The sequence below is a fragment of the Chinchilla lanigera genome, unplaced genomic scaffold, assembly GCF_000276665.1.
Source record: "Chinchilla lanigera isolate Chin_1 unplaced genomic scaffold, ChiLan1.0 scaffold00036, whole genome shotgun sequence".
In the NCBI taxonomy this organism is placed as follows: Eukaryota; Metazoa; Chordata; class Mammalia; order Rodentia; family Chinchillidae; genus Chinchilla; species Chinchilla lanigera.
In genome coordinates, this window is record NW_004955437.1 from 6,239,438 (window position 1) to 6,252,767 (window position 13,330).

The window sequence follows — 13,330 nt, forward strand, 5'->3', positions numbered from 1 at the left end:
TTTCCTGAGAAACTATTTTGTAGACAATAATATGTAAAATGATAACCATTGATAATTTCCTACCATTTTGTCTGTAATTTGCTAAGTCCCCCCTATTATTATGTTATCCTTCTTTTATTCTTTAAAATAAAAAAATAATAATAATAATTTTGGTTCACAGAGCACAAATAGTAGCTAACTGTGTTTTCTCTGCTCTGTGTTAATTATAATAAGAGTACTCTTTTTATTTTTATAAAATCTGGGTTTATGTGTTGTGAGGAAACTAGTTCGTCTGAAGTTTTTTCACTTCTCATTAAGGTTTTCTGATCAAATAAGTTTCGGATTAGAAAAATGTAAGTTTGTATTCCACTAAATTGGTTCATTACTCTAACAAATACATTTTATGCGAACAGTCGCTATGTTTTATAGTGAATCCCTTAAACACAATTTCCAAGATCTTCTGGCTACTTCAAAAGCCTGGATTACTTGTGAGTTATTACGTTAATTAATAAATAATAAATAAATAATTGGGGGCTACTTGGATAATTTTTTTTTTTTGAGACAGGGTCTCACTATGTAGTTCAGGCTGGTCTCAAACTCACTATGTAGCCGAGGTTGACCTTGAACTTGGCATTAATCTTTCTGCCTCAGCCTCCCCAGTAGCTGAGATTATAGGGATGCACCACCTTATGTGGCTTACTTTTTACTTTTGCATGGTACTAGGTATACCTTTGGATCGTGTGGATGAATAAATTCTTTTTTTTTTTGGTACCAGGAATCGAACTCAGGACCTTGCACTAGCCATGCAGGTGCTTGTGCCACTCAGCTATATCCCCAGCCCGATAAATTCATTTTTTCCACTTAGAAAATATTGTTTGCCAAAAAAACTGGAAGTCACTCAAAGGTCCCACAGGGGATGGCTTGGTAAATGACCAGTATCTACACACCAGGGGACACTGCCGTCCCTTAGAAGGGAGGCGGCTCTGAGTCAGGCTTCCCCACGCAGGAGCATGAAGGGCAAAATGCTAAGTGAAAGATGCTGGTTTGATGAGGTTTGTATGAAACACCTCCAGTGGTCAAATTCGGGGAGATGGAAAGTAGAATGAGGTTCCCCGGAGCCAGGGAAGTACGAGCTCTTTCCCAGACTTTGAATCTGCTTGATGCGTCTGAGTGATACATCACCAAGCGCTAGCACGGCAAATTTTGTTCTGTGTGTTTTAGCACAGTCTAAAAAACTGTGCAATGTATCTGTGTGGCTGTAGAAAGTTGTGCTGTGTGTCTTTGTGACTCTGGTAGTCAGCCACAGTGCTTGTATAAAATAATCCTTGTCAGGAGTGGTGGTGCATGCCAGTAATGCCAGCTGCTGAGGAGGCCGAGGCAGGAGGATTGGGAGTTGGATACCAGCCAGGGCAACTTCAGGAGTCCCTGTCTCAAGAAAAAAAAAAAAAACAGTAAAAAGGGGAGAGGTATGCTCGAGCCTCCCTGGGTTCAATACCCAATACCACACACACAGAGAAAAAATAATTCTCAATTATTTAACTGCTGTTTTTTCTGTGCTAAAGGTTAATGATGTTAGTTAAAAGTAATAATGACTTTTAACTTTGACGCCTGAGATTCTATTAAGAGCAATAATGACAGAAATGCAACTGTGTCTGCAAGGAAAAGAGCTTTTGCTTGTAAGGGGTCAGGACAGCGGTCTTGTTTGAAAGTGTCTGATTGCTCCATAACATGAGAAAGGACTGCCAGGTGTGGTGGTGCACACCTGTCATCCCAGCCCTCAGGAGGCTGAGACAGGAGGAGCTCCATGAATACTAGGTCAGTCTGGGCTACTGTTATGGTTGATACACTGTGTCAACTTGGGGAGTCTAGAGGTTTGGTTACCTGACTCAGCAAGGAGCCAGGGTGCTTACTTTGTATACATCCTGAGCCTGTGGAAGAGGAGGGCATGGAGATTATGTGAGAGCTGCACGCCCCTTAGGTGGGGGTAGCCTGTTTACAAAGTAAGCGGGGGAAAGAGGCTGCTTGCCGCCGTTCCTCCCCTTTTGCTCTGGCTGCTTTGCCGTTCGGCTGCCGTTTCCCCCTTTGCTCTTGTTGCTTTGCTATCTTCTGCCTGGGAGCCAGCCAAGTATGGACTGAAACCTCCACAAACTGTAAGCTAAACAAACCTTTTCTTCCTTCATTTTGGGCGTTGGATATTTTGTCTCAGCAACAAGAGAAAAGTAACCAAGACAGCTACATAGTGAGACCTTGTCTAAGAAACCAAAATAGATAGATGATAGATAGAGAGATGATAGATGGATGATAGAGAGATGAGATAGATAGATAGATGATAGATTAGATGGATAGATAGATAGATGATAGATAATAGATAAACTGGGTCTTAGAATCTCAGCCAGGGCTCACAGGTTGGCTGTTGAGCTCTGCAGAAGCTGCTGGGTAACAGAAGCTCCCTTTATGGTCGCAATAAATTCCTCTGCTTTGTTTTGTCCACAACATATTCTAATTAAAAAAAAAAAAAGTACCCCTTTACAAAAGAGCTGAATTCTCTTGCAATCATAGTACCTTCCCCTTTGTTTATTTCAAAATCTTTTATGTCCTTGTCATTTGGTTAAGGAGGTGAGCACCCACTACTATTTCTCAGGCTGCCAGGTTTGTGTCTTAACCTAGAGCCCAAATGTTCTCTGCCGATTCTTCTCAAATCAGATCCTAAGTGTAAAAATAATAATAATAATAATAATGTAATTTTCATGCTAGGTTGCTATTTATTTATTTACTTATTTAGTTATTCTTTTTGGATTTTTTGAGACAGGGTCTTGCTATGTAGCCCAGGCTGGCCTTGAATGCACAATCCTCCTGTCTCAGCCTCCCAAGCGCCGGGCTGACAGGCGTGCTCCCCCACCCCTGCTTCTCCTTGTTTATTAAGTACCTCAGTGCTGCCCTGAGAGCACCATGGGGACAGCTGTCAGATCAGAAGAGAGGTGTTGTCTGTCCCAGGCTAAGTTTAAAAATTCTATGAGGATCAATCTTTCCAGAACTGGGGCTGGGGATTTAGCTCAGCGGCACAGCACCTGCCTGGCAAGCACAAGGTAATGAGTTTGATTCCCTGTACTGGAGAAAAACCAAAAAAAAAGTCTTTCCAGAATTGCCTGCTCTACACTGGAGATTTCTGGAAGCTTCTGCTGTGTCTATTTCTCGTCTTCGGTCCAGACCCTTGTGAAGCAGTTACATAATCCACGCTAGTAGGGACGTCTCCTCTCCTCCGTTCCAGTACTGACAAATAACCCTAGCCAGGGGTGAGGCGTAGCTCAGAGCCTGAGCCGCTGCCTAGTTCCTTCCCCGGTACCCCCCCCCAAAAAAGTACAAATAACCACAGGTTTTCGCTTTCTAACCGGGCAGGTTCTGCTGTCCTCTGATCGCCCAAGGGCCCTGCTGGAATCTGCACGTCACAGCTTGTGTCTTCAACAAAGAAAGACAAAGTCAAAGGCCTGAGGAAAAGGACCGTCCTGGGTTCTAGGAACTCCTGATTCTTCCCCTGGGTAGGAGGTTCAGATCAATATTAGCGACCTTCAGTTGGGCTAGCGGCTGAGGACTCCCGGGGCTCTGGGGCCCAAAGGCAGACAGGAGAGAGAAGATTCATTCCCTGAGCTAAATGAACAGCTGCAGGAATCTGGTGTGGTTACATACGGTAATAGGGACACAGACACTGTGTACTATTTTTTATGGTTCTACTTCAGTAAACCTATGAGAAAGTCTTGGGGTGTTTCTAGCCCTCAGTTTAGTAGAGTAGACTTTGGTAAATTAAAGTGAAATATTTGGGCGGGAGGGTTTGATTCAGGGTCTCACTTTGTAGCCCAGGCTGGCCTCGAATGCACATCGATCCTCCTGCCTCAGCCTCCCAAGTGCTGGGATTACAGGCGTGCACCACTATGCCCACCGGGCTCCTGAGCGTCACTTTGTGGACTGATCTCCATTTAATCAGGTGTGATGAGTCCACTCTTAGGGACACCCTGAAAGCCGGCACTGCAGAGCCCTCTCAGGAAGCTGGTCTGGAGCTGTGTGATAAGCAAGCCACTTCCTGGCAGAAAGATTAGGGCCCCAAGGAGAAAGGAAGTGACTCAAATTTATAGGTGACATTTGCTGGAGGGAGTGCATTGGGCTTTGTCCTCTAACCTTGTGACAGAGGTAGGGTAACTGGTGACTTATGCGTTTGCCCAGAAGTGTTCTCATTTTAACACTCAAAGTCTCACATTCCAGGTCCCCTTTGGACCTTGGAAAACTGTGATAGTTGACCATTCAATAGAAGAGCAAATTATAGAGGTTTTAAAAAGTCCAACCTAAGACGGGTGTGGTGGCACATGCCTGTCATCCCAGCATTTAGGAGGCTGAGGCAGGAGGATCACTGTGAGTTTGAGGCCAGCCTGGGCTACAAAAACCCCCCAAAAGATGTTTAGATGCTTTTCCATCAGCTCGTCATACTTCCCTGTGGTCTTAAGGGACTCCAGGGTCAGTTTTGATGGGGAAAGGACAAAACGTGGAGCCTAGAGCCACATCAGGAGGAGACAGCTGCTCGCCCACACAGGCCTCTTTGCAGCAAATAAAAACAAAGAAAAAATGGTCAATTTTAGTCTAGGCCAAGGCCTTACGGAATGGAACTCTTTATCGGAAGACACTATCGTAGCTGTTGATTTTTATTTTTCAGTGCTGAAGATTAAACCCAGAGCCTTTGCACTGAGCTACATCACCCCCAGCCTTAGTATTTCAAGACAGAGTCTCACTAAGTCTCTAAACTGCCCAGGCTGAGCTCGAACTTGCAGTCCTCCTGCCTCAGCCTACCGGAGCGCAGGGATTATAGACGTGCAGCACCATGCCTGGCTACGGCAGATTTATGCTTCACAAAGTGTATAGTCGTGGGCCAGGTTTGAGTTCTGCTCCCCAAGATGGACTTCCCTGCTCAAAGGCCAAAAATTAGGACAAAGGCCCTCTCCTTTCATAGGTGCAAGTGTCCTTGGAAGGGGTATGGGTGAAGCTCTATCAGCCCTTTCCATGTTGGTATAAACAAATTCCAGCAGGTTCTAAAAACAAATTTTAGATGAGAAAGGGGGGCATGGTCTCAGGAGCTGCAGAGAGAGGAAGCTGGGGCCTCAAACTCACCGCCAGGTCCTCGCGGGTCACGAAGCCTCTGTCCTTGGCACCACAGTTCTGGAAGAAGGTCTGCAGCTCCGCCTCGGCTTCCGAGGTCCAGGACTCGGGTCCTGGGTCCCCCGGGGCATCCTGGCCATCGGCCGGCTCTCTCATCTGCCGCCGGCGGCTGGAGCCCAGCTTCCGGCCTTTCCGGTACATTCTCTGTCCACTTTCCATGGGGCCTGGACCGGGGTAGAGAGGAGAGGTGAGAGGACACGGGGCTGTGGGACACCGCCAGACCCTCTCTGGCCCCCAGGGCCTGCGTCAGGACACCTGCTCTGGTCTGCGGACTTCAGGACCCTTTCAGAAAAAGAGAGGAAGAGTAAACAGAGGGCCCTCTGCGGGACATCCAGGGGAATGTGAGCTGGGTTGTGTTTAGATGCCTTGGAGCAGTGGGAAATTTCTTAGGTGTGATAAAGTCATGTTGGAGAATTTCTTCACCTTTAAAAGGCTCTGAAGCCGGATATGCAGCACTCTGAGAGACTGAGGCAGGAGGGTTGAGCTCAGCCTGCACAACCTAGGGAGACTCTGTCACAAGAAAATAAAAATAAAAAGGGGCTGGGCCTGGAGCTCAGAGCAGAGACCCTGGGTTCGATCCCCAGTAGCACCACCGAAAAAAAACCCAAAAAACAAACTAGGGATGAAGTCACAGTGTCTGCAATTTCCCCTCAAATGATTCCAAAGAAACAGAAACAAAGGAAAAGGTGGGCGGGGGTGGTGAGTGCGCCCAGGGGTCGCAGTGGGGGACCAGCGCGGTGGCCTTCACCATGCCCTCTGCTCAGCTCTTTGCAGGCTTGCAGCGTCCTCACTACAGGAGGTGGGCTGGGTGCAGGACGGGATTGGGGTGAACAGGGAAAGGGCTCCCCACCCGGCACCTCCCCGGCATTCCCACCGCCCAGCCCACGCGGCCCAGAGAGCCGTGGGTCCCCACCGCGGGCCTGGAGAGGGCCACGCCGGTCACCGCGCCCGGCCCGGAGGCAGCGGGCTCTGCCTCTCGAGCCGCCGCCGCTGCTTAGCTGCGCGGCCCGGGCCGTCCCGAGCACTCCCTGCGCCGGGTCCTTCCGGAAACACGGCTGGTGCGTAGCGAATATTTGCTGACTCTAGAATCAGGGTCAAGCACTTTCGCTGCTGCTGGACCCACAGCGACAGCTGGGTAAGTAGAGGCAATGGCGATGCCACCGAAGGGGGGAAATTTCCTTCCAGCCACACCAGGGCTTCCGCCGGACAGACGGGGAAACTGAGGGAGGCCCGGGGGGCGGTGGCCTGCCCCGCCTCGATGCCTGTGGGCTGGAGAGGGAGCCCCGCAGACGCCCGGGGGAGCCGCCCGGGAGGGACCAGGACGTGGCGCAGGCCAGACTCGGGCAGGCGGGGTCCCGCTGTGCGGCGCCTCACAGTCCGGGCCTGGGGACAGGGAGTCACAGCACCCCACAGCCAGCGCGGCCTCGGGGGCGTCGCTGGGGGCCAGGACCGGCCATCCCCACAGCGCATGCGTCTGGGTCGGTCACAGAGCCCCGGCGGCCACGCAGCACCCTAAGGGCAGTGGGTGCCCCCCTCGCGGCCAGCCCCGGCCACCCAGAGACGTGGGGACAGGAGTCCCGCGGTCCCTTGCACATGCCTGTGCACTCATTTGCACACGCACGTGCGCACCCCTCTTGTCACCTTGCCCCGTCCCGGGTCTGGGCTCTCGGCCACACGACCCCCGTGGCCCTCGGCCGCACCAAGGTCTTCTGTACTGCGGCTCAGAGCGCCCCGAGAGCCGGCCAGCGGGGCTGTCCTCTTCCCCGCCGCAAATCCCCAGTGACCTCGTGTCCCTCAGCCCCACACCCTCACCCCGTGTCCCCCTCCTAAGAGGTCACACAAAGTCCCAGCCAGCACAGAGACAGAGACTCGGGAGGCAGAGGCAGGACGGGGCAGTCACGGCGTGGCCTCTGCAGGTGCCTCGGGTCTCCCACCTCCTCCACCATCCCAGAGCAGCAGGACCAGAGGGTCAAATAATGACCGTCACGTGTCCAGGTCGGGGGCCCGGGTCACTGCGAGTGCTGTGCCGCATCCACTCGCCTCCCCTGCCCTCCCTCACCGGGAAACTGAGGCTCTAAGATGCCAGCGGACTCGCCCGCACACACTGCCGTTGGGGACAGACACCCCTGCCTCGGCCTCTGCCCTGCGCCCTCCCTCACCCCCACCAGTCCAAGCTTGGCATCCCCGGGTGGATCCCACCTGGCAGAGGCCCCCAGGCACAGCCCCGCTCCTGACCCTGGCAAGGCGACAGCAGCCCGAGCCACGCGCCCGGGACGGTTACCAGCCTCCTCTCTCTCTTGCCCAATCGCCCTTCCGCTCCCGCCAGCTAATCGCCTGCGCGCATCTGTGCCACTTCCTGCCGGAGGGACCCCTGGCCCTCCCCGCACGCCCTTGCCCCAGGCGTCCACCCCACAGCCCCCGGCGTGCAGGCTGGGAACGGGGGTCCCGGGGTGGGGAGGGGGCTCCAGGTCCTCTAGCCTTAGTGGCAAAGCCAGGACTCAGGGCTCAGTCTCTGGGCCCGGGCAGAGGCGGAGGGCAGGGCAGCGAGGAACTCCAGGCACATGCACGCCCCCTGACTGCGGGTCCTCCTTCTCCGACAGTGTCATGGAGGGCGGGACAGCGTGGTCCTGGGGCACCGGTACAGACACACAAGTCCTGGGACAGCATGAAGGACAGAGGGGCACAGATTCCAGTGTGGATAAGAGATGGGTGGGTGAAAGGTGCCCCTTCAAATCAGTGGAGAAAAGTTAACTGCCGGAAGACTGGGTTCAGCTGTGGCAGAAGCAATGTCATTCCAGGTGGATCCAAGTTTTCAGCATTTTAAAAAACCCTAACATTATATATTGTTCAGTTCTGCTGCAAAATAATTTTTGTTGTTGTTGTTTTTGAGATCAGGTCTCACTGTGTAGTCCAGGCTGGCTTCAAACTTGCAGCCATCCTCCTGCCTCAGCCTCCCAAGTAGTTGGGACTACAAGAGCACACCACCATGCCTGAAACAATAAGCTGAATTTCTAAGCGAATAGATATTTTTGAAACAAATCATTCCTTTGATCCCCCTTTTTATCAGAAGGGGAAATTGGTATAAAGAGAGTTACTGAACTAAAGTAAGGCATTTATTTTGACAAATATTTACTGAACACCGACTACGGTGAGCAGGTCATTCTGCCAACCTCTAATTTTTTTTGTTTCTGCTTTTGTTTTTCCTCCGGTACCAGGAATCAAACTCACAACCTTGCGCTTGCCAGGCACGCGCTGTGTCGCTGAGCTAAATCCCCAGGCCCTCTGCCAACCTCTGAGATGACAGAGTGAAGGGAGAACTTCTGTGATACACTGTCCAATAGCGACAAGTGCTACAAAGAGAACTAACTGGGTGTGGTGCTGCACGTCTGTGATCCCAGCACTTGGGAGGCTGAGGCAGGAGCTTTACCATAAGTTCAGGGGAAGTCTGGGCTACATAGTATATTCAAGGTCAACCTGGACTACATAGCGAGACTCTGTCTCTGACAAAAAAGAAAGGCGGGGGGAAGGAGAGAGGGAGAAAGGAAGGGTGAAAGAAAGAAAGAAAGAAAAAAGAAAGAAAGAAAGAAAGAAAGAAAGAAAGAAAGAAAGAAAGAAAGAAAGAAAGAGAGAAATAGCAAACAGTGAGAAGAAAGAGGATGATGCGGCATTGGGGGGAGCATGTGAGGAAGAGGATCTGGAAACGTGCAGGAGGGAGCAGTGTGTGCAAAGGCCCTGTGGCAGGCATGTGCTGTGAACCTGGGCCAGCAAGGAGACCAGGGCAGAGAAGGAAAGAGCAGTGGAGGTGGGGTCAGTAGCAGCAGGTATGACCTGTAGACCAGGTAAGGACCTGGGGTCACTGTGAGATGAAAGCTATTTGTGATGCGACAAGGTCCAACTTAGGTTTTTGTTGTTTTTTAAATTTTAATTTTTATTTATTTATTTATTTATTTGAGACAGGGTCTCGCCATGGAGCCCAAGCTAGCCTCGAACTTGTGGTGATCCTCCTTCCTCAGCCTCCAAAGTGCTGGGAATACAGGCTTGCGCCACCACACCTGGCCCAATTTAGATTTTACAGGGCTCCTGCTGGCTGCTTTCACTCTGCAGAGACTGCGCTGGTCAAAGGCAGAAGCGTAAAGCAGCAAGGCTCAGATCAGACGCAACACCTGAGCAGGCAGCAGCGGAGGTGAGGAGAGGTGATTCGATGCCGGAGACGTTTAGAAGGCAGAGCCCGCAGAGTTCGCCGGCAACTGGGGCCAATAAACAAACCTGGTAAGGCCCAGCCTGCTCTCGCCTGTACCAGCACCAGCCCGCAGGGGAGAAACCTGCCCACACCGGCCACCCACACCAAGTTCGATGAAGCAGGTTAGATCTGGGGCTTTGGGAAACAGCGGGGCTAATTTTAAAATACGGTGTGGTTGGACTTAAATACACTAAACTCAGAAATGAAATTTTATACTCAGGTGTGGTGATACATACCAGGTAATCCCAGCACTCTGGGAGGCTGAGGCAGGAGGGTTGAAGTTCGAGCTCAGCCCAGGCCGCTTAGTAAGGTCCCATCTGAAAATAAAAAATGGCTGGGCCTGTAGCTTGGCATGAAGGCTAACGCTTGGGTTCAGTCTGCTAAACCCAGCAGCAAGCTGCTCCGTTCTGGGGTGCCAAGGTGAGAGCTAGGGCGCAGGACAGGAGACCCCGGGGGTCCCTGGTGCCAGCTCCCAGCTCCCAGCTCCCAGCTCTCCAGCAGGAGCTCCAGATGGCAGGGGGGATGCATTTGTGGGGTGCTTCCGGGAGATTGAGGAAACCGGGGTTACATCAGAGACCCCGGGGTGGCACAGGCGGGGCGGCTCCCGCTCCTCCCAGCTCTGCCCCTTGGGCCGCACTTCTGCTTTCCGCTTGCCCTCGTCCTGTGGGCCAACCCTCGCGCTGGCTTGGGCCTCCCTTTCTTCACCTGTGCGGGGACCAGGCGCCCGCGGGGCAGGTTGGCTGTAAGGATTCAACGACACACACTATCTAGGGCACTGGGACAAGGTCAGGCGAAGGACAGTCCGCGTGGCTGGTAGGGGACTGAGGTAGACGCCGCCGATGTCCACCCGGCCAATACCCAGCAGGGGCACGGGTGGCCCAGGACCGGGGGCCGCGCTGGGCCAGGCGGGGTGGGGCCCGGGGTGGGTTTGGGAGACAAGGGCTCAGCTCAGGAGGGAAACTCAGCGAGTGGAAACCCCATTCATTCAACCCCGGGCATGGTCCAGATGCTGAGATACAGCCGTGACCCAAAGCGGCAAAGACTGAGGCCTTCCTGGGAGCCCCCACTTCTGCCAGGACCGGCACCCGGCAGGTGACAGCTGCTTACAGCAGCTGCCGCCTCGCCCACGTCCCCAGGCTGTGTCTGTGTCACCGGAAGCTTTGGGAGACGGTTCCAGCAGGCTGGCAACTTCCGCCTTCCCGCCCTCTGCATCCGGGGATTTCCCAGCGTGCGAGGAGCAGCCCAGACTGCGCCCCGGGGTCCCCGCGCTCTCCAAGCCCGGAGCAGCCACTGCGCACGCGCGCTTGACTCCCTCTGATTTTTTGGGAGGGAAAATAAAACTTAAGACAATGGAAAGCCAGGCATGGTGGCGCACGCCTGTAATCCCAGCACTCGGGAGGCTGAGGCAGGAGGATTGTTGTGAGTTTGAGACCAGCCTGGGCTACAAAGTGAGCTCAAGGCCAGCCTGAACTGCATCGCGAGACCCTGTCTCGAAAAGACAAAAAAAAAAAAAAAGATAATGGCTACTAGAAAGGGCAGGAAGCATCTTCTAGCACAGATTCCTCCTCAGGACGTGATGCTGGCAGAGAAGAGGTGGCCAGGACCCTGGCGGGCACAGCATCCCAGTATCCAGCACCCCTGCAGGGAGGACCGAGGTGAGGCCTGGGCCAGGCTCAGGGGCAGCACTGGCTTCGCGGGTGGGTGCAACGCTGGCGGATGAGGGTGACGGCCACCGTAGGGCATCGGGTCCGCTGACTTCAGTGGACTGTTAGAAGCCTTCAAGAAAGAGGTCACGCTTGACTCGAGACAAGAATTCCAGAGCAGCATTCCGAGAGATCCTCATCTCTCGGAGGCCCGGGGGGCAGGATACGCTCAGGATCAGGCTCAGCATCTGATTGTGAACGTTTTTTGGAGCCCAGCGGGCTGCCTGTACCAGCATCAGGACCTCCACAGGGAAAGAGCTGAGTGCTAAGACCCGAATGGAGACACTGGGGTGGAGAGAGCTGAGAACCCGGCCCCCCAGCTTCCCTCATCCTCCCAGCCTGCCGAGGGTGAGGGTGTCCCACCGCCTGAACCGCACAAAGGCCCACCCTGCCTGGAGGCTTCTCAAGGTCATGCTCACCTTCCTCCGGATCTGTGCATGCTGGCCCATGCCTGCAATCCCAGCACTCTAGAGGCTGAGGCAGGAGCCTGGCCAGGAGTTCAGGCAGGAGTTTGAGGCCTATCTGGGCTACATAATGAGACCTTGTCTCAAAAAACAATAGTGAAAAAAGAAAGAGTGCAAAATTATTATGGAAGACAGACCTAACACAGGAAGAAATGGCACCAACAAGGTTTAGGAGGCAGTTTATTACACTGGTGGACCTGACTGGGATCTCTCCCAAAGAGTCAGAGCCCTGCCTGGCAGGGTTTGGGGGCTTTTATAGGGAGAGCAAACCGGGAAGGTACAAAGGCAGATTTGGTGCATTGTGATTGGACGGTTGGATGACATTATGGGTTGCTTAAGGGAGTTTAAGCATCTTGAGTTACATTGCAAGGCCATCAGTTAAACAAGCATGGGTTAAACTTAGGAAGAAATGTCCCCTTTGGCAGGCATTCTTGGCAGGCTTTATTTAAAAATTTAACTTCCCTTTCAAAACCAGTGATAGGCCGGACGTGGTGGCTCACGCATGTAATCCCAGCACTTGGGAAGCTGAGGCAGGAGGATCGTTCTGAGTTCGAGACCACAAAGTGAGTTTGAGGCCAGCCTGAACTGCATAATGAGACCCTGTCTTAAGAAGACAAAAAAAAAAAAAAAAACCAACAAAACCAGTGATAGACAATAGATAACCAGCTATCTATGTTTCCCAAACCATGCACACAAAAACAAGTGGCTGGTCCAGGGAACTGTGGTTTGCCCACCCCAGCTCTAGACCAGTACTTAGGGTCAGGACTTAGTACTGCCCAAGTTGGGAAGTATAGTCCCTGCTATTGGAGGAAATAATTCATTCACCAAAAAAGCTATTGGTCTGGCTGGAACAGGGGAACCCAGGAGTGTGGGGTGGGGGGTAGGGGAGATGAGGGCTATAGGGTACGTAAGGGAGGGCTCATGGTGGCAGCCTCTCTCTGAGCCAGGATTAACATCCTGGCAAAGACATCTGCAGCTGGTCTTTACACACTGCCAAACGGGTCCTTCAGTCTTGGCACAGAAGGCTGACAGCCAGTGACACGGCTCACAGCTTGTAGAGATTTCAGTTCACAGTCAGCAAGCTCCACGCCAGGGTGGTGTGGCAGAGGAGAAAGAGCTCCAGGCACGGTAGCACGAAGCAGGAGGGATCAAGGGAGAAGGAGGGACATATATGCTCTTCCAGACCACACCCCCAGGGACCCACCTCCTCCAACCAGGCTTCACCTCCCAACACCACATCTGGCTATAAACCATCAATGGATGAATCATGGATAAAATCCTGCCCACATCATCCAATCACCTCCCTAAACCCCCACCTATGAGCACATGAGGCTTTGGAGGGATATCTAGAGATAAACCACACCAGGGACCAAATAGAAGTTTCTAAAATTCTCTCACTGGTCCAGCCGGTAAATCAGAAGCAACACCACGTTTCAAGCAGGATTGCAGAGGAAAGTGATTCCCTCAGAAGCTTATAGAATGTGGAGGTCCTCATACCTCTGTTTTATAGAAGCCCCATTGCTACAGTAGTCATAATTCTAGGCTTTTCTAGAATAGCGTACCCAGCGTCTGACTGTACGACAAACAGCTGCTTTCCAATTCCTATCAGGAATGGAGATCGAAAGTGGTTTACGACCACATTCCCTGCAAAAATTCAGATATCTATAGAATTGTAAAGTGGTCACATGACCTGGGACCTGCCGAGACATTCTCTCTCTGTGATCCGGGACAATTTATCCCTCTGC

General features: G+C 52.4%; 1 protein-coding gene across 9 annotated transcripts in view; it reads right to left on the reverse strand.

The window, feature by feature from the left end:
* Rab44 (RAB44, member RAS oncogene family) overlaps positions 1–10,631 on the reverse strand; it is a 26,788-nt gene extending 16,157 nt beyond the window's left edge. For 3 of the 9 annotated variants that reach the window (XM_013517132.1, XM_005389642.2, XM_013517131.1), the window contains exons 1-2: positions 7,378–7,453; positions 5,131–5,342 (exon numbers count right to left, since the gene is read on the reverse strand). In XM_013517132.1, coding sequence (XP_013372586.1) covers positions 5,131–5,337 — 207 coding nt within the window. In that variant the 5' untranslated portion in view covers positions 5,338–5,342; positions 7,378–7,453. Of the gene's footprint in view, positions 1–5,130; positions 5,343–5,433; positions 5,460–5,601; positions 5,689–6,091; positions 6,142–7,377; positions 7,454–9,654; positions 9,736–10,123 lie in introns of those variants that run through there. The other 6 variants (XM_005389639.2, XM_005389641.2, XM_005389640.2 and 3 more) reach the window with 6 other exon arrangements.
* Positions 10,632–13,330: the final 2,699 nt, after the last annotated feature.